Source organism: Nyctibius grandis, chromosome 27, assembly GCF_013368605.1.
Source record: "Nyctibius grandis isolate bNycGra1 chromosome 27, bNycGra1.pri, whole genome shotgun sequence".
Classification (NCBI taxonomy): Eukaryota; Metazoa; Chordata; class Aves; order Nyctibiiformes; family Nyctibiidae; genus Nyctibius; species Nyctibius grandis.
The window spans coordinates 3,147,084-3,166,790 of NC_090684.1; the positions used below are offsets into that span (position 1 = coordinate 3,147,084).

At 57.6% G+C, this 19,707-nt stretch overlaps 3 protein-coding genes across 5 annotated transcripts in view; 2 read left to right on the top strand and 1 right to left on the bottom strand.

Annotated features, from left to right (window-relative positions):
• CCND3 (cyclin D3) overlaps nt 1-11,535 on the top strand; it is a 43,831-nt gene extending 32,296 nt beyond the window's left edge. For all 3 annotated transcript variants that reach the window (XM_068419347.1, XM_068419348.1, XM_068419346.1), the window contains exons 3-5: nt 6,475-6,634; nt 7,242-7,384; nt 9,726-11,535. In XM_068419347.1, coding sequence (XP_068275448.1) covers nt 6,475-6,634; nt 7,242-7,384; nt 9,726-9,884 — 462 coding nt within the window. In that variant the 3' untranslated portion in view covers nt 9,885-11,535. The remainder of the gene's footprint in view (nt 1-6,474; nt 6,635-7,241; nt 7,385-9,725) is intronic.
• A 1,339-nt stretch (nt 11,536-12,874) lies between these two features.
• Nucleotides 12,875-15,813, bottom strand: BYSL (bystin like). Its single transcript, XM_068419331.1, has 7 exons — nt 15,501-15,813; nt 15,241-15,412; nt 15,028-15,166; nt 14,660-14,793; nt 14,362-14,522; nt 13,734-13,836; nt 12,875-13,508 (listed from the first exon to the last, which is right to left on the bottom strand). The coding sequence occupies exons 1-7, from the start codon at nt 15,769-15,771 to the stop codon at nt 13,160-13,162; spliced, it is 1,329 nt and encodes a 442-aa protein (XP_068275432.1). The 5' UTR covers nt 15,772-15,813; the 3' UTR covers nt 12,875-13,159.
• A 63-nt stretch (nt 15,814-15,876) lies between these two features.
• On the top strand, nt 15,877-18,981 carry MED20 (mediator complex subunit 20). The gene is made up of 4 exons (XM_068419316.1): nt 15,877-15,962; nt 16,065-16,219; nt 17,426-17,679; nt 18,323-18,981. Exons 1-4 carry the CDS (start codon nt 15,949-15,951, stop codon nt 18,536-18,538), a joined length of 639 nt encoding a protein of 212 aa, XP_068275417.1. The 5' UTR covers nt 15,877-15,948; the 3' UTR covers nt 18,539-18,981.
• Nucleotides 18,982-19,707: the final 726 nt, after the last annotated feature.

Sequence of the window (19,707 nt, forward strand, 5' to 3'; positions counted from 1 at the left end):
AAATCTCCTCACCTCCAAACCTCCTTCCCTGTAGTCATTTGTGGGTGGGTGTTGCCTTAAGTAGCACTCACGGAAAAGGTCTGTGGATCATGACCATGAATGGTGGTGAGGGATGGGAACACACAGAGGAAACACAAGTGCTGGTTGCTTCTCTGGGTGCTGAGCTGTGGTCGTGCTGCAGCATCCTGCTGCGAGGGGGCTGCCACGAAATCTCTGTGTGCGAAGGCTTTCTCCTGCTTTGTCAGTAAAGCTTCATTCTTGAGAGCACCTTCTCATCCAGCGTGGGTATCTTCCCAGGACTGGATCCATCACATGAAGCCTGTAACGGGAGGGTTCCTGTTGGCCCTGTGATAATGTGTTACAGAGGCAACAAGCTGAGCAGAAGGTGCCTAACAGTCATCTTGTAGGCGAGCAGGCTGCATTTCAGAGCGTGGACAATGCTCTGCTCGCAGGAGCAGGAAGCTGATCAGAATGCATGTTGTGGCCAGTGTCGGATTTCTGTCCCTTCAGAGTGGTGGATAAGCTCTGTCCAGCAGGAATGTGCGTTGCAGGAAGGTGAACTTACTGCCGTGCTTCACCTCTGTCCTTACTGCCATGCTTCACCTCTGATCCAGACTTTGCAGGGAGTCCTGTCATCATCCCTGCAGACCGGAGGAGATCGTCACAGCAAATCCTAGTGATTTCTGCAGCGTGGACCTTGGGCTACAAGGAATTGGTCTTGGTGGGCACCTTGTGCATATCTCCCATGGATCCCAGTTGTGTTTCATTCTGATTGATTTGGTGATTTATTCTTGGTGAGGATTTGCTTTCTTCAGCTGAATCTTGAGCTGTTTGTAGCAGGCTCCCTCCAAAGCAGAACAGTTAGGAGATGTGCAGGTGGGTAGTGGGCAGAGCATGTGCAACATCCCTGGAGGCTTTCCTTCACTCTGGCACTCAAATGCTAATGCCTCCTCACTCAGAGTCTTTTTTATTTCTTCCCCCCAGAGGTTTGTCAGCAGGAAGCTGTGGCTAAGCACTGCCACAATGTTCATCGTCCCTTCTCCTTCCTCCTGGCAGCGGTGGGGTGGAGGTGAAGGGAGAAAGCGCTGTCTGCCGCCTGTTGCTCGCTTCGGATTGTGCAGGTCTCGCTACCGGAGTTCTCCTTCCCTGCTCTTTTTTCCCACCAGGATCCTGGGTTGCTCTCAGTGCAGCAGGAGGCACAGCCGGAGGGTTGGCACGGATCTCTCTCATCGTTGTGCTCCAGAATCAATATGCAGTTGAGGTGGACAAGAATGGCTTCATTCTGGGGGTCAAAAGTCCTCTCTTGGCATAGCCAAAGGTGGCTTTTTCAGGCAAATAGGATCACTTTTCTCTTTGCCAAGAGGATGGCTGTGAGCACTCGCAGTGCAGGGGTTTATTCCTGGTAATCGGTGCAAGCCGAAGGGCTGAGCAGAAGGTGTCACAAACCAGCCACAGCCCTTAAGGAGAGGTGCTGAGGCATCTGCAGATGGCTGGGCAGGAGATGCTGTGTAGCCAGTGATCTGGTGGTTGTCTTTCCCTGCCCGTCACAAGGCTTGCTTTCGGTAGACGTTTAACCCTGTTTGGAGCAGATCCTGCTCCAGTCTCCTGTTGCTCTCCACTGTAAAGAGGGAGTGGAGGTAACGTCTGAAGATACGTGAAGGATTTGTCTTCACTTTGGGACCTGACAAGAGTTAATACCCTGATTACAAAACCAGGGCGAGCTGCTGTTTCCCTCCTCTGTGCTAATCATGGTAATGTTACCTCTCTTTCACAATCTTGCAGTGGAAGAGGGTGGGGAGGGGAAGGGGAGCTTCTTCATCAGGGTTTGGACAATGGTGCATCCTGGCCTCTTATGGATTGGTGCCATCTCAGCTTCCAGCGTGTCCTCCCCAGCCTTTCGGAGGAAGCTGGCTCACTTTCCCAGTAGGTTTGCTTCCTTCTCTTGCCGGGATGCTTGGCACCAGCTCAGCGGTTTAGAACACATTTGAAACAAAATCTTGATGAAGTTATTCTTGGGAGAAGGAAATGATGCAACGAGGGACTTGTCCATTTGGAGGAAGTTGGATTTCTGTCAAGGGCGTTATCTAACCTACCTTTCTTTTCTTTTTATTTTTTTTTTAATAAAGGCTTTTCTGGCCTGTGCAAGAGGGTGTTCAGCTGCTTGAAGGTTGGGGAGAGCAGTTGTAGGTCACCTTCATCTGCCTGGTTTGCTCCTAATACATTGGCTTGCCTCTGAAATCTTTGACCTCAGGTCAGTTTTGCGAACTGCCAGGGATTTCCTAGCAAAGACCATAGGCAGGATCATGCTGCCAGGCAGAGAACGAAGGGAGCAGCAGTGACAGCAGGCTGTGAGGAGTGAAAATAAGAGAAAGAGGTAACAGCTGAGTAGAAAGGGATGTTCACTCGTGATAGAGCTTTGACTTTCCAGAAGATGTGCTTGTGTGTTACAGTTTTACCTTCTGCTTGTTGCATGGGTCGGATGGATGTGACTGTTTCTGCCTCTGAAGTTGCCACCTTTACCCTTGACATCCAGCCTTGAACTCTGGTCAGGGGATGGAAACAAACGTTTGCCCCAGATTTCCTATTTGCAAATGGACTTTCGTGGCTGCTCATTTCTGTAGCTGTGTCTCAGCTGCTGGGTAGGGTGGGTGGCCAACAGCAGCAGCTCTTTCCACCCTCCTTTTGAGTCAGCTTGCGAGCACAACGCAGTGCAGCCTGCTCCCGCTTCGTTGGTGTCTCATCGAGTCTGTGATAATGTAAAATGGTCCCTTATCAACTCGAGTGACAAAATCGAGCGCAACTTCCTTTTCTCCTGCAGACAGGGCTGCTGCAGAGAGGAGCTGGGCGCTCTGCTCCCTGCGCAGCCTCACCAGACGGGTTTACACAGACTCCTTGTAGGCGCAGCGGGTGTGTGGGTGTTGCTGAGGGTAGAGCTGGGCGTAGAGTGACTGTCACTGCATGGAAAGGAGAGAAGCTGGTGTGACTGTCGCATCCCAGACTGAGTTTGCAGAGCTGTAAATTGAGTAAAAAAGTCTCTGCTTGTGACTTGGGTCTGTCTTCATGAGAGGGTCCAGAGGCAGCAACCGGGGGCTTGAGGCGGTTTCGCTGCAACAGGACTGTGCTCTGGGATCACCTTGTCAGTGCGGGAGGGGCAGTGGGAAATGGTCGCTGCTTTCCTTCCTTCTTTTTTTTTTTGTGGGGTGCAGGAGGGATCAAGGGAGCAGGCCTGCAGAGGGGCAGCTCAGCTGCTGTGTGATTTCCATCCCTATAAATGCTGGCCAAGCGTGGGGAGCTCTGCCCTGGGGGACCTTGCAGAAGGGGGACGTGGTGCATTCCCAGCGATGGGATGCTCGGTGGGCAGCGCTGGCAGCGTGCAGCCCTTCCAAGAGGAGGGTGGGCTGCGCAAGCCAGAGAAACAAAGGAACATTTTCCACTTTCTTCCTCTCTTTCATTAGCCAGGCAGAGACTGATTCAATTAGGTGCAAAACAAAATGCCAGGAAAAGGATGTTTGCTATACTGAGCGGTGCTGCCCTCGCAAACCTGCTTGCCTATCTCTTGCAGCCTTTTGTTCTGCTTCTTCCACAGATAAAGTGATTCAGAGCTTCTGACATGCTGTTCTGAGAGCGGGAAGTCCCCAGGGTTAGCAGGAGAGAAGCGAGGAGCAGGGTGGTTTGGCAGGAGAGAGGCTTCCCTGAGCTAAATCCTGTGAGCTGGTGACAGTCCTTGGCGCCTGTCGCCTTCAGCTGGCATCTCGAGTGCCGGCTGGGTCTCGGGATCAGGCCTTTTGTAACAACGAGGGTTTTAAGAAGACGATGAACCTGCGTACTGGCTGGAAAAGAGCTGCTTTTGTGCATTGCAAACGGACAGGCTGTCGTCCCGGATCAGTCCTGGAGTAGCAGGAGCCAGCTTGTCCCAGGTGAGGTCTCACAGCTGAGCTGCACCCTGGTCATCTTAGGACAAAATGTGTCCCAGCAGGGACAGGCTCTCTGCTACACCAGGGTGGACATCGTGTGCCTCTGGTGACTCCCCGTAGCTGGCTTGCAGCTCCGGGAAGAAAGGCAAGGAGCAAGAGCCCAGATGACGCTGGGCTGGTGTCCGCTCTGTGCCCAGGAGCTCCCCTCCCAGGTGTAGTGATCCCTTTGGGCTTTGCTCACAAGCAATGATCTCCAGGTCCTCCTTTTGACCTTCTCCCTGGGTCTGCAAAAGGGCCGTGCTCCCAGCTCTGGGTCAGGCTGGAGCTGCCTTGGCCTCTCGCCCTCGGGGAACTGCTGAAGGTGTTGGCAGTGTCCTGTGCCCCTTCCCAAGCAAGTGGGCTCGTGCATGAGCAAGCAGATGGCTTTCACAGCCTGCTGCCCTCGGTGGGTTCCAGATGAGCGACAGGTAGGGACAACACGCAGAGCTCGCCATCCCCAGCGGCTCTTCCCTCATGTCACCTTGCCCTGTTGCTGCAGTTTAACCCATGGCCAGCACTACCTGTGTTGTCTTCTCTTACCCAAGCCTCATCTCTCCCCTCTGTTCCCATCTCCCTGTTGAACCAGGCACCCGTGGTGACCTGTGCTGCGATCCTCAGGCTCTGGAACTTGTTGCTAGTGTTGTTCTTGCTTTTATCCTGTGAATTTGGCTTAAAAAAGATAGAAAGGCTGGCAGGGTGGCCATCCATATGGGAGATGGCGAGCGCTAGCGAAGCACTGCTTTCTGGTTGGAAAAGTGGAGGCTGTGAAATGGCAAATGGCGTGTTTGGCCTCGCGGGGGGTTTGGAGCAGGTTGAGCAACGCTGCTCATTTAAGCAACTCAAAACTGGTATTGTTGTGTAAGGGGAAAGAGTGGGTTTTAAAAAAAAAAAGAGAGAAAATGAAGATCTGCCCTTATGAAAAATCTCACTTCTTCAAATCCGTCTGTTCTGGCAGCCCTTTGGCACATTGTGGGCAGCGTTGACCTTGTAATCCCAGATTGCTTGGAAAAAGAATAGATATTCTGCTGGGTAGGGCTAGGCCCTGAAATGCAGATACCCGACACAAATCCCAGTTCAGCTCTGTCCTTCCAAACCTGGTGCTTCAGCTCCTGCAGGGTGTTCTCCTTTCCAAGCACATCTGCAGGGCCACTGTCACCCTCTGCTATGGGAAGGAGGGACATGGGGGCATCTGCTGTGGCCTTTCTGGCATACCTGGACCCTGGCAGAGTGGGGAACTGAATGCAGGGGTCCCAAATTCTGTGCTAAGGCTCTAATCGTGGGGCTCCCCTTGCTTATCCCTTGCTGGATGGGTGCTTTGGTACCACCGTGGTGGTACCACCTGGTAACACTAGGACTTGCTGGGTGATGACTCTGCCAAGTGCTTGCCCGTGGCTGCTCTGCACTTTGCTTTCCTTGTTGGTGTCAGGACTAATGCCCAGAGTTGGAAGAGCCTGCGAGAGGCTGAGCAGACGAGAGGAGCATCTGCGGGGGGCACACAGCCTTCCCACCATCTGTTCCCCAGCTTGCAGATTGCACAGAAACTGTCTCGTGGAAGATGTTACAGAAATCTCTGATAGATGCTTAGAGAGAGCTCCACAACATGGGATGGAGACATTGGCAGCCACCTGGCATGTAACTGGGAAGCACCAGTGAGCCGTTGCTTGTATGTCAGTGGGAGAGGTGGGCGTTAGCATGGCCGTTCAGTGCCTCTTCCCCCTGAGAAGCTGCTGGGATGCTCTGCTGACACGGCTGGAGGCTCTCTGGGCAGAGAAGAGGCGTGATGAGTAGGGAAGGTTCTGCCAAAATGCTAGTGCCTAGCCTGCGACCTCCTCCGTGGGGCTGCGTGCCCAGTGTTTGTTGGGCTGAAGACCTCAGCCCCTGAGCTCTGTAGGGCCTGAAGATCTCGTAGAGGAGCTTGGTCTGTCTGGATGCAGCCCTGAAAGCCCAGCTGTGTCTCCCCCACCTTCCCTTGCTTCCACGGGCTGTGCAGAGGGGCTGGCTGCAGAGCAGCTCTTGCCTCCTGCAGTTGGCCGGCCAAGGAGCTGCTGTAGGAGGGAGTCAACGCACTGGCCGGCTCCGAGGGGCACAGAGAGGTGAGCTTCACTGTTCCCTGTGCTGTGATGGTGTTAGCCCCAAGCTGAGTTCCTCCCTCTCCTTTTGGGAGTGGAGAAGGAATACGGGAATGGTGTGCCTGCTGCTCCTGGCTCTGGCTTTTCCTCTGTGGGCTGTTGCAGCAGCCTTGCAAAGCAGAGGAGTGTCCAAGGCTAATCCCGCTGCACCTTGGAAAGAAGAAACCAGATTTATTGTTTCCTCTTCTGATCTTTACTCCCAGCTTTGCAACAGCTCAAGGCTGGATTTATGCCATAGTCTCAAAGCAGGGACATTCCCTCTTTTCTTCCCTGTCTCATGGATTGTACCGTTCTACTGTCCCTTCCCTGAGCACTGGCCTTATCTGCCCTTGGGTCTGGTGTTTCTGCCCGGCCTGGCCCTGCTGAATAACGTGCTGTCTGTCTGACTGCAGGAATGGGAGGTTCTAGTCCTGGAGAAGCTAAAGTGGGACCTGGTCTCAGTGATAGCAAATGATTTCTTGGCTCACATCCTCTATCACCTCCCGCTGCCTAAGGACAAGATGGAGCTGGTGAAGAAACACGCACAGACCTTTATCGCCCTGTGTGCCACAGGTGGGTGCCTGCTCCCGCTGGAGCCGCCCGCCGGGATGCTGGGGGGGTGGGCTGCCCACCTCAGACAGGGTGGCCTGGGCTGGAGTCGGGCTCGCTGGGGAACCTGGGGCTGGTCTCCAACGCCCTGCCTTTCTGGGGAGCTGAATACCTGTTTTCCTCCAACTCAGAGCGTTTTGCTGCTCAATGATGTGTTTTCTGTCCCTGACAAAGGGGGATAATGGTCCTGCGGGCTCTTAGTGGGTGCCTGGAAAGAGCAAAGCTGCTGTGCCACCCATTGTGCTGCACAGGCTGCGACTGCGGGAGGGCGTCCAGGGTAAAGGCGGGGGTGAATCGGAGCTTGTATCACCCAGGTCACTAAGAGCAACCTCATCTTCAGGGCTGCTTTTGGTGAGACAGGCACAGAGAAAGAGCTCAATGAAACTTGCTGCTCCGGTGCTCAGCCTGTGTCCTGCTACTGCATCCCCATTTCTCTCTGCTAAGCTGGAGAGACCCCTCTGTCTGGCCCTCTCTAGTTTTCCAGGGAAATTGCAGTCCCAAGGGCTCACCACGCACATCCTTGCTAACAGCTTCTTCTTTTTTGCCCCTCGTGTCCCTGTCCTGGCTCTAGACGACACTTTCGCCATGTACCCCCCCTCCATGATTGCGACAGGCAGTATCGGAGCGGCGATCCATGGCCTGATGATCTCCCTGAACGATTTCACCGGCGAGGCAATCACCGAGCTGCTGGCCAGCATCACTGGCACGGAGGTGGTGAGTGCTCACGGGGGAAGAGCAAAGCGGTTTTGCTGCTGGATCTGGTGGAAACCCTTCCTCTTTCTGCTGCTCGTTCTTAGAGGGAGAGAAAATTAGGCCGTTCGTAACGATGCTGACCTTGGTTTGAGGAATGCCTAGAGATGAGTGAGCATCTCCAAACACAGCACCCTTGGGCAGTCCTGTGGCTGCAGTTGGCTCCTGGCCTCCGAGCGCTGCCTGTGCAGAGCGGGGCGAGCTCGGGAGCCTTTGAAAAGCAGCACAAAGGGGAGCGTCTGTTCCCTGCGCGGGCAGGTGTTGGGGGGATCGGGTTGACGGGGTGGGATGGGGCAGAGGGAGAAGCCGGGCTCGGCATCTGCTAACCTCCGCTGGTGTCTGGTTGCAGGTGCCCAGACTCGGAGGGAATGGGGTCGGGGGCACGGAGCGTTTCGGGATGCCGCTGTGGCTTTGGGGACGGTGGGATGGTGGGGGGCGTCTGCCTGCCCCTCCCCTGCCCTTTGGATGGGGAAGGACCCTCTTGGTCTCCCCGTTTCCAGGTTGCTCCCACTGCAGCGAGGTAACTGGGAGCCTTTCTCCTGCCAGGGGCCCCTTTTGATCTTTTCTTCTGCCCGAGCGCTGATGCCGGCAGCCGGGCACGGGGTTAGTTACAGTCCCCTGACAGCAGCGCCGGGAATTGGAAGAGGTGCCGGTGGCGCGGCGGGTGGGAGGCTGCGCTGAGGCTTTGTCCAGGCAGCGAGGGGACAGGGCGGGAGGCCGTCCTGATCTGTTTGTGCAGCTTGCTTTTTTTTTTTTGTTAGCCGGAGCCTTTTCAAAGCGTGAATCAGTGCAGCCAGCTGCTCTCAAGCTGCTGCAGTGAATGGGGCAGGGGCTGAAACCTGCTCTGGGTTGGGGCTGGTGGAGGGAACAGGTGGGAAGCAGGGAGGGCACCGCCGAGGGAGGGGAGCCGAAACGGAGCCCTGCACACCTCTGCCACCCTCCTCACCCTGAGAGGGCGTCTGTTCCGCCCCACAGCCTGCCCGGGTGCAAGGTGCTGCACAAACAGCCCCTGCCCAGGCAGGACCACGGCAGCTCCTTTCTCAGACAAGCCCTGGGGATGTGTCTGCAGCGTTGCAGGGCTCCAGGGGAAGCGCCCGGCCTTGGCCTCCCGTGTTCGTGGTGTTGATGCTTCTCCCTGAACCTCTCCTCGCAGTGTCCCCAGGCTGTGACTCAGTTTCACCTTTGGCTCTGCACTGGAGGAGCGATCCCCTTCCCGTGGCTGCTGAGGCTCAGCTGGGCAGTGCTGGGGGTGCGGGGAGCCCGTGGGGACAGAGGGGGATAATGGTGCAGGGCTGTGCCATCAGGCTGAGGCTGGCTTGTCGCTGGCTGTGGCAGCACTTTGAGTGAGGCTTGGAGCCACTCTGGACCAGCCCTCCCAGAGCAGGACAGACCCACTGGGCGTCTGAGCCAGAGCCCCACAGCATGGCTCCCCTGCGGGCCACGCTGGGGCAAGCCAAGCTGCATCCTGGGTAGCCCCTGACTCTTCACCAGCCGGTGGAGGAGCCTGGCTGCGTGTGGCCAAGCTGGCTTTGAGCATTTCTGCTAAAATTGCCAACGGAGAGCCCAGGGCCGGGCTGGCCGTGGCACAAGGCCCTGCAGCGAGGTGGCCCCGAGCTGCGGGCGGGCAGGCTGGAGGCTGCGCTGCCGGGAAGCTCGGCGGCGTGGCGCAGGGGAGGTGGGCGTTACTATTTTCGCTCGCCACATCCTCTGTCAGTTTCTAAGAACCGGTGTGGATTCCTGGTAAGAGATTTCGGGGCGTGACAATATCCAGCGAGGGCACGTGGCCCCGCGGCGTCCAGCTCGGCGCTGGCCACAAGGTGTGAAATGCCACCTCTGGCTCCACCGTCCCCGTGTGCCCCTGTGCTGCTGCACACCAGCCATTGCTCGTGGATCTGGGATGTTTGGGTGGTGAAGGTTGGTACCAGCCAGTGCAGAGCTGTTCTGCTCTGCCCCCTGGGTTGTCAGCGGCAGCTGACTGTCGTGATGCTGAAACCACACACAGCATCGAGGCACAAGCCCGGATGCTTTGGGAAGCTCTGATGGCCACAACGTCTGTTCCTCAAGAACGTGGTCAAACAGGGCGGTGGGGAGAAGACAACCAGAGCCTGGGGCTTCTCCTGGGGAGGGGCCTAAAGCACAGATAAGCTGGAGATGCCCCTTGTTGGAGAAAGGCTTCTTTGTCTTGTGTGTTTAGATGCTCCAGGGGCCAGAGACGTAGCCCAGCAGCTGCTCCAAGCTATTTATAGGGCTCCCACCTCTGAGCAGCAGAGAACTGAGGCCTCTTGTCTCGCTCCCTCTCCCGCAGGACTGCCTGAAAGCCTGTCAGGAGCAGATCGAGGCAGCCTTAGCCGAGAGCCTGAAGCAGGCGTCCCAAAGCCAACAGGAATACAGCGCCAAGACTGCTGCTTACCCGGCCAGCCAGCCCACCAGCACGCCCACAGACGTCACGGACGTCAACCTGTGACCGGCCTCCCCTTCCCCAGAGCCGCCCGGCCCCGCCGCAGCAGGACCCCCCGGACACCAAGAGGTCGCTGCACCCCACCGCCCCGGCCGCCAGCCCCCTCCACCGGACGCCTGCGGAGGGTGGTAGCGCGGAGCAGGACCCGTGCTTGGCCGGCGGAGCTCGCTGCTGCAGGTGGCCGGGGTGAAGCGACCGCACGGTGCCAGGGCACAAGAATTGCTGGGGAGGGGAAGCAGGACCCAAAATGAAGTTGTAAAATGTTTCTCATTCCGTGTTCCTCGTAGCCCGGCTGGCCGCTGGGCGCCGTCTCCTCGGGGGTGTTTGCCGCGATGACTTCCAGCCCCGTGTGGGCCACCAATCATGGATAGCGAGCCTCTTACCCCAGCCTGCGTGACCAAAATCCTTATAACCCCCCAAGCTCCCTCCCCGGGCCGGGGTGCTACGGGCCCACGTGGCTCACGGGACAGAACCGAGCGTCCGGGAGCGGGGAGCAGGTGCTTGTTGGCCCCTTGGTCCCAATCGCTTCGTGCCAGGTTGCCGCGGCTCCGGGGGTGGTGGCGTGGCTGCTTCTGCTGGGAGGTGAAACGTGTGGCTTGTTTCTTGTTGCCGTTACGAGTTGGGATTTGTGGGTTTTCAGCTTGGCTGGGGGACGTGGCTCCCCGGCTGCGTGGGTGCTGAAGGGACGTCCTCGCCTTGGGGAGCACCCTCCTGGGCGAGGTTTGGGCTCAGCGTGCGGCTGGGGGGGGGCAATGTCCCTCTAACGCAAACCCCACAAATCCCCTTGGCTTCCCGCTGCCCCACTGAGGCTGCTTAATTTATTGTTAATTGCTGGGAAACGGGGAGGGAGGAGGACTGCAGCTCCTTGGTGTGGGGCCTGGATGCTGCTCTCCTCTCCTCCCCAGTGAGTGCCTTCACCCTTCATCCCCTTCCCTTGCTCCCTGGGCAATGTTTGGTGGTTTTTTTTAGGTAGCTTAGACATCAGATTAGGTTAAAAAAAAAAAAATACATTTGAATGTGCTGCTATAGTCTGAAATGCATCTTGGCCCCTCCCAGGTGGGGGTCTTGGGTGGGAGGGGGCTGCGCCGCGTGTGTCTCCACGCGGGTCCGAGCTGTATCCTCATAGGGTGGAAAATTTGCTGCGCACTTGAGTTGAAAAGCGATTGCATTGTTGTATCGTCGTTGATCCTGTCTGTTAGTTTTTATAAAAAAAGTGTTTAAAAAAAAAAATAATGCTGCTTTTCTAAGAGAAAAACCATTAAATAGTAGAATTATATTAACCAGAAGCCAGAGAGACTCTGCAGGGCTGGGAGGCAGACTCGCTGCTTGGTGACCTCTGCACATGTGGAGCTGTGGCTGTTTGTTGTCCTCCCGTGGGGGATGTGGAAAAAGAGGGAGAAATGTTCCTTTTTTTTTTGGATGCCACTAGGAACAAAACTCTTTATCAGGTGGAAAAAGATGGGGCTGCTGTTCTGCCACCAGCCTGGCTTGTCAGGAAGGGCCGCCTGCCGCCACCTCCTGCTAGCAGGAGGGCTGAGGGGCGCGCAGAGCCTGTCTATACGGAAAGAAAAATGTTTTTTTTATATATAAAAATGAGTTTTAATTTAAGAGTAAACTGGTTTGGTGTTCACACGCGAGAGTCCCGCTGCTGGGAGAATCAGAGGACCAATCAGATGTTGCAATAAAGTATTTTAAAGTATGAATGCCTGAAGGGTTTCCCTTTGTGATCTGCTCCGTGCTGGGCCTTGGGCTGCCCAGGGAAGCCCTTGGCTGCCCAGGGAAGCCCTTGCCCTCCCCTGCCCTCTGTCCCCAGTCGCTCTGGGGTGGGACCCCATCGACTGGGGGACCCTCCCTGCGCCGAGGCTCCAGCCCTACGTTTCCCTGGGCCGCAGGAGCAGGATGATGTGCTGTGCGAGCCCAGGCTCTCATCTCTCACTCTCATCAGCTTCTGGCTGCTTTAAAAGAAAAGAGATAAAATCAGGAAACCAAGGAGCAGGCGCTGCGGTGTGCAACCAGCCCGGGCAGCCGGGCGTCGTGTGCTGCTCTGCTTCACGTGGCTTCTGCTGCTCCCACCGCTGTTGTCACGGGAGAAGGTGCCACCTCCGAAGAGAAGCACAGGCAGGAGGCAGCTGCCCTCAGCACAGCCACAGGGCACTGGGGGGGCTTTTCGCCATGAGCTGCCCCCGCAAGACTTTGTGCTGGTGTCAGGGGCCAGGCCAGGTACTTGCAACGCACAAACCTCGCAGCGTCACCGTCACCGACCCCCAGGGTAAGTGCGGCGCCTCGTGGGACACAGGAGGAAAAGCCCCTGCTGGGTTTCCCAGCACAGGTGGCACGTGGGCAGGGTGCTACAAGCAGGCCAAGCACGTGGCCCTGGTGGCCTCATGGCTTCCCCAGCCTGGCTGAGCAGAGGGACCCCCAGACGGGCTGGGAGGGTTTCAGGAGGATCCCTGGGGAAGGGGGATGGCAGGCCCCGGAGGCAGGGTGGTGGTGGGGACGGTGCCAGGCAGGCAGGCAGGCTCCAGCACCACTGGGCTGCCCTCGGCCACGCACATGCTGTCCCAGCTCAGGCCCAGCTGCAGGCCAGCAGCAGCTGTGACACGGCAGTCCCACAGCCCGCTCCTGCCTGGTGACAGGTGACAGCCTGTCCTGGTGACAACCAAGCCCTCGGGGAAACCCTCGGGCACCAACAGGAGTGGGTTTTTTTTTTTTTCCCCCCCTGACAGTGACTTTGGGCTCTGGGAAGTCTGGGGGCCCAGCCCTGTGCCCCCACCCACTCATGCAAGGAGGGAGAAGGGGGTGGGAGCACCCTCCCCTTTGGGTCCTTTTGCAATTTGGGTACAGCACCTGCAGCACAGACTCGATCCACAGCTCTGCGCGAAGCCCAGGGCTGGTGGCTTTGCTCTGCCACCTGCTGGGGACAGGACAAGGCAGGGAGGGGACAGGGCAGGGACGCGGCGGCAGAGGTGCAGCTGAGGGGCAGAACCAGCCCTGGCTGACGGACACGGCTCGGGTTTTATTCTCCAATACAGGAAACAAGCCAAACCCTCCAGGGCACGGGTGGCACCAGGCTCCTGGGTGGGACAGGGGCTGCCCCGCCCCGTGACAAGCAGCACAAGGAGCACGGTCCAGCTCCATGGGCACAGCGTGTCCCCAGCGCCTGCCCGGAGCAGCAGCATCCCAGGATGGGATGGACGCTCCCGCACAGCTCTGCTCCCGCACTGGGCTCCCAGCTGGATCTGACAGCGTCCCAGGAGCAGGTCAGGTGCAGCTCTCCCTGCTCACTCCATGGCCACGGGCTGCTGCCCCTCCACATCCCGCGTCTTGGAGTTCACCAGCTCCCTCCGGATCTCCGGCGAGATCTGCGGGTGGCTGTGGAACTTGAGCAGCTCGAGCAAAGCCTCCTTCTGCTCCGAGGAGAGGTCCTCCTTGTAGCGCTGGGCGAAGGCCAGGAAGCTCTGGTGCCACAGCACGGGCAGGACCCGCTGGTCCGTGCGGAAGGCCAGGAAGTGGAAGACGAGGGCATCCACCACGCGGAAGGGCAGGGCGTACTTCTTGTCGATGAGGAGCCGGAGGAAGATGCTGTTGGCGCCGCTGTACTGCATCTCAGCGATCTTCAGTATGGCTGCGCTGCGGGGACGGAGGGAGCAGCGAGGTGAGGGCAGGAGCCACGGGGTAGCAGGCACCCAGGGACAAAGATAAACCCAGCGCTGAGCCTTCAGTCTCAGCCCCAGAGGGAGCTGAGCAAACCCCCCCACCTCCAAGATGCCAGCGAGGCCAAGGGCCAGCTCCGAGGCGCTGTGCTGGTGTCCCTAACGGAGACCCTCTGCCCCCCACAGCCGCCCAGCACGTTACCTGGAGTGGAGGACGGGGATGGAGCACTTGGTGAGGATGCTGCCGATGATGATGGCCTCCCGCAGCGTGCAGGTCCCCGACTCGCACAGGGGGATGAGGATCCCTGCGGAGGGGGAAGAGTGAGGCACCGCCTGTCTTAGGCACAGCAAGCAGAGCTGGGGGACGCAGGGCTCAGCCCCTTCTTCTGTCCCAGGACACATCTGACCCACAGCTCCTCCACCCGCTGCTGTTACAGGGGTCGCAGCACCTCCCTGCCACACAACCAGCCCTGCACACCCTCGGGCTGCCAGACAAGACCGAGATCAAACCCGAGACGGTTCATAACCTGCCATCAGCCTCCAAAAGGACTCAAATACCTGCCAGGGCTCACTGGCAGCACCTGCATAAGCCTACAGCATCATCACTCTTCCACCCTGAGCACCGCAAACGGGCCCCAGGCTTTTGGAAGCCGCCTCATCCACCGAGGGGGACTCCCTGCATCTCCTTCACGTCTTCTCCTCCCCACTGAGCCCCCAGGGCCATGCCACGCAGGGGACAGTGTCTTGTCATGCTGGGCAGTGGTGTGCAACACGTGCCCCTGCTGAGCTGAGCTCCCAGGTCGGAAGGGCGCCCTGCAGGGAGTCCCTACCTTTGAACCAGGCTGCCGGCTTGAACAGAGCCTTCTTCAAAGCCATGTAGAGGTGAAAGTTGAGGCGCTTGTACTCAGCAATGTCGTCCCTGACCCGCGGCAGCAGCACCAGGTTGTAGAACCGCTGGGCCATCCTCTCTTTCAGGTTGGATGAAAATATCCTGGGAAAAGCAAAGCACAAAGTGAGGTGTGAAGGAAGGAGGCCGAGCGGGGGACAGGTTGGTATTTTGTAAATCTGCTTCCAGTTATGGAAAGAAAAAAAAAATCCCACATCAGCATCTCCCAGAGATGGTCTTACCTGGTGGCTTGGTACATGGCAGCTGCTGTCCACGTCTCCGGCTCTGTGATGTAGAGAATCTGCTCCCAGTTTGACAAAGCAGGAATGATTTTAAATGCCTTGGGGAGTTTCCCGCTCCTGTATGTGGACAGCACCTTAAAAGACAGGGATACAGGCCAGGCAGTGACACACAGGCACTGAGAGCAGGGCTGGGGGACTTGTCTCATAACCATGAGTGACTGATACTACACAAACTAGAGGTAATACACAGAATGGCCTGCGCAGAGTGACGATGGGGACAGCCTGAGGGAGAGCAGGGGCAGAGGTGGTGACAGTGGGGCTCAGTGTGGGGTTTGCTGGACCCCGGGGCAGAGCAGCTTCGGCCTCACCTCTCTGACGCCCCTGTAGACCTCCAGGACGCGGGGATCGAGCTGGGGCATGGGGCAGCCCGATATCTCCGACAGCGCCGTCTCCACCTCCGTCTGCTTCTCCGTGATCTTCTCCATGATGATGTCGGCCAGCGTGCGCCTGGGGCCGGTGCAGGAGGGTCAGGCCCCGCGCCGGGGAGCACCGGCCGCTGCCCTGCCCCGGCCCCTCCTCACCTCAGCGGCGGGTTCTTGTTCATGAACATCTCGATGGCCGCCTCATCCTCGGGGTCCACCGTCACCTCCCCGCTGTACTCCCCGCTCCGGCCTGCCGCCGCCGCCGCCGCCTCCAGCGAGGGCCACTCCTCATCGTCCTCCGAGTCCGAGCCGGGGCCGCGCACCGCTGGGCCTGCGGGGGAGCGGCGCCGGCTGAGCCCGCGGCCTCGCACCGCCGATCCCCGGGGCTGGGGCGGGCCGGGGGCGAAGCGGGGGCTCACCCAGCGCCGTGCTGCGCTGCCGGGGGGCGGCGGGCGCGCCGGGGCCGTGCTCGGCCTCCAGCTCCTCCTGCTGCCGCCGCGCCTGCTCCAGGATGCGCCGGGACAGCCGCGCGTCCACGTAGCCCTCCCCGCCGCCGCCATCCTCCTCCTCGGCCCGGCCGCGCCGCTTGTCCCGCGTCGTGGGCCGTGGGGCCGCGTCCTGCAGCATCTGCTCGGCCAGCGGCACCATGGGGCCGGGGCCGGGGCCCCGCGGCCGCCGGGCCTTGGGCATAGCGGCGGGGCCTGCAGGGAGCTGCTGCCGCCGCCACGGGCCCCGCGTGCGCTTCGGCTCCGCCCCTTCCGGCGTCGCCCTCGCCCCGCCCCTTCCGCCGGTACGTCGCGTCGGGCCCGCCCGTTCCGGCGGCGGTTTGGTCCCCGCGGGGCGTTGGGCCGTGGCGGCGGGTGCAGGATGGGGGTGACCTGGTGAGGAGCGGGGGGACCGCGGCGGGGAGGGGCCGGGAGGAGGCTCCGGGCGGGCCCGGTGAGCCGCCGGCGGGTCGCTGACTCTCCCCGGCCCGGTTGCAGCGTGGCGCAGGTGCCGGTGGCGGAGGGGAAGAGCGTGCAGCAGACGGTGGAGATCCTGACGCGGAAGCTGGAGGTGCTGGGGGCCGAGAAGCAGGGGACCTTCTGCGTGGACTGCGAGACCTACCACACCGCCGCCTCCACCCTCGGCAGCCAAGGTGAGCGGCGGGGGGGGTGCGCCCGGCTGGCCCGGGGCCGGGCCCGCCCCGCGCCCGGTGCCGCTTCCAGCTCCTTATCCCGGTGCCCGGGGGGCTGTTGGTGAAGCCCGTGGAGCGAGTGTCTGCTGTGGGTGAGGCCACGGCTTGGTCCGGACCCGGGAGGGTCGAGGCTTTCCCTGCGGGTCATCGCTGGTTTATTTATCCCGGGTTTATTTATCCCGGGTTTATTTATCGTTGCGGGGAGCGAACTGTGCCCGTCTCCAAGGGGCAGCCCCCCGAGGGCAGGCGGTAGCAGAGGGGAGCGCCAGCTCCCAGGGCCAGAGGAGCAGCTCTCGGAGGGCTTGAGATGACCCGGCTGTTTCCAGGGGATGTGCTCGGAGGACCCCAAATTCATGGCCTAAAATGGTGGCTCAAAGGTATGCCGTGGCCTGCTCACCTTGAGAGGCTCTTCTGGCCTCTTTGTTCCTCCTCAGCACTTGGATTTTCACATTGTTTAAAAACGCTGATGTGAACGAGAGTGTGGTGGCTCTGCAGCTGCTGAGGTCAGCACTGAGCCCGTGCAGCCTCGCTTTCCCCCAACAGATCCATTTGAAGCTACGAGGGCAGATTTTTGCTGCTTTTTCTGCAGCTGGAACTTGCACAGCCACATCCGTGGAAAGGCTTTTTTCACCTATGTGGATAAATGAGAACTTTTTCCAGCCTTTAAGGCATGGTACAAGCCAGGGGCATCCTCTCTGGACACCCTGTTTTCCAGAGCGTGTCCCAGCACATCCTCCCCATGGCAGGACTGGTGGGTGAGTGGGAAGAGAGGCAAAGCCCAGCCTTCCTTCAGTGACCGTGGGCAGAGGACAGTCAGCAGGTGCCCAGCCCCACATTCGGGGACGGGAGGTGGGTGCTTTTTGCTGACTCCCACCTACGAGTCTGCGGGGGAGCTCACATCCAGCTCACCCTCTGGTGTCTGAGTCGTGCTGGCATATTATCCTTGGGCTGCAGAAGATTTTTTTTCCCCCTTTAACTTCAAATGTTAAGAAGGAATTACAATCTATTCCCCGAACGGCTGGATAACATAAAGCATGTGTGAGCGGTACAAGGACCCTGGCATTAAAGTAACAAGGAGGACAAAGGAAAAAACAGATGCTTCTTTAAAGCACGTACAAGCGCAGCACTGTTGGTTTTACAGCCCAAATACCATTGCTCTTATTTCAGGGCAGACAGGCAAGCTGATGTACGTGATGCACAACTCCGAATATCCCCTCAGCTGCTTCGCTCTCTTTGAAAACGGTCCCTGCCTCATAGCAGACGCCAACTTTGATATCCTCATGGTGAAGCTGAAAGGCTTCTTCCAGAATGCCAAGGCGAACAAGATAGAGAGCCGGGGCACCCGCTACCAGTACTGTGACTTCTTGGTTAAGGTGGGCACGGTTACAATGGGGCCCAGCGCCCGTGGGATATCTGTGGAGGTAAGAGTCTGGGTATGAACTACAGCTACAGACAGGGAGATCCCGTGTTGGAGGCTAGACGAGAAATCCCCTGACCCTTCTCTGTCTCGATTGTATTGCTCGTTGCTGATGGTTTGTACTAGATGTGTTCATGTCTGCAGCAGGCAGGGTATTTACCTCCTTTTCCCAGTAAGGTTTAATTCAGGCAGGTACTTTGGGGCTTGCTTGCGTGTTACCAGCATGTCACAGAATCACAGAATCAACCAGGTTGGAAGAGCCCTCTGGGATCATCGAGTCCAACCGTGGCCCTGACACCACCATGTCAACTAGACCAGGGCACTAAGTGCCATGTCCAGTCTTTTCTTAAACCCCTCCAGAGATGGTGACTCCACCACCTCCCTGGGCAGCCCCTTCCAATGTCTAATAACCCTTTCTGAAAAGAAATTCTTCCTGATGTCCAACCTGAACCTCCCCTGGCGAAGCTTGAGGCTGTGTCCTCTTGTCCTCTTCATTTATATTTGTCTGTCCTTGTTATATGTTAAATATTCTCAGATGTTTTTATGAAAAGCATCCTCTCTCGTGAGGCAGAGAGAGGAAAGCGCGTTGCCTCCGGCGTGGTTGTCGCCCCTGCCGCCAGCTTCAGGGCTGTGGTTTCTCTTGGCAGGTGGAGTACTGCCCCTGCGTGATAGCCAACGACTGCTGGAACCTGCTCATGGAGTTCATGCAGAGCTTCATGGGGAGCCACACTCCCGGTATCCCCTCCGTGTTTGGCACCAAGCACGACAGCACCTACGGCCCAGCCGACACGATGGTTCAGTACATGGAGCTGTTCAACAAGATCCGCAAGCAGCAGCAGGTGCCTGTGGCGGGGATCAGGTGAAAGGACTCCCTGGAGCCTGGTTTAGAGCGACTGCGTCCTCTTTGCCTGCCCATCTGCATCAGGAGTCCCTCCAAAAAGCGGCACTGGAGGCAGCCCAAGGTGTTTTTTTTTTATCTTCTCCATCTCTTTCCCCCATTTCAGAGCAAAGGTTTTGAATGCTGTGCCTATTTCTTGTTGTCCTCCTTCATGGTTTTAAGTATGTCTGGGATCAGGCCCATGGTTCTGATGGTTCTTTGTACAGTGCTTCGTGCAGTGGATTGCTTTTTGTTGGCAGAAGGAGGGACAAGGAGAAATTCCAGCCACGTGCATGCAAGGGCAGAGTTCCCTTGACTGCAAACAGCTGCCTGAGAGAGTTTGGTCATGTTTTTGTTTGGTTTTTTTTTAGATATCCATGTGAAAGTGTCGTGTTACTTTTCATCAAAATAAAAAGCTGTATTTTGTGAGGAGGTGGAGTCTTTCTGCACAGCAAGTGTTGTGCTGCTTTGTATTGTTTATTTACAGCTCTTGAAATTTTCTGTTGCATGGAGACAATTCTTCAGCAGAGTTTTATCTTTGATTTGGTTCAAGAGCTTTATACCCCTGAAGCAAACTAATTTCCCTGTGGTAAAATCGACAGGAATTCTTGCCTTCCTATTATGGGTATGTTCTTAGCTTGCCTTCATCTTTTATATCTGATAGGAGTATTAAAATCTCCTGCCTCTCAGATGATACTGATGAAGCCTCTCGATAAATAAATAAGCCTGGCAGGAGCCCTCTCATGCAGTGAAAGAGAATAGCAACCACTTTATCTCATTGTTTGAAAGGTAGGTAGTAAACGTCCTGTCCCTGCACACCATTTCTCATTTGAGAAATCCTGGTGACTTCAGCAGATTTAATGGAGTAAGGAAGGATTTGGGGAATAAGAGCCAAAAATTTATTATAAGATTTAGTGATACAGTATCACTTGAATATTTTTTTTTGGTGGTGATTTATTTTTACAGCAGGAAAACCAGGGAAATTAGATCCCTTATGAGCTATATCCCCTTGGTTTTACTTGTTCCATATCTATCTAGCTTGCAGCTGTCATTTTTTCTTCTCCTCCCTGCTCCACCCCCTGCTCCATCTCAGAATACACAGAAACACCCTCATTCAGCTGCCAACCTTTGCTCTGAGCTTCCCTCGTGGTTCCC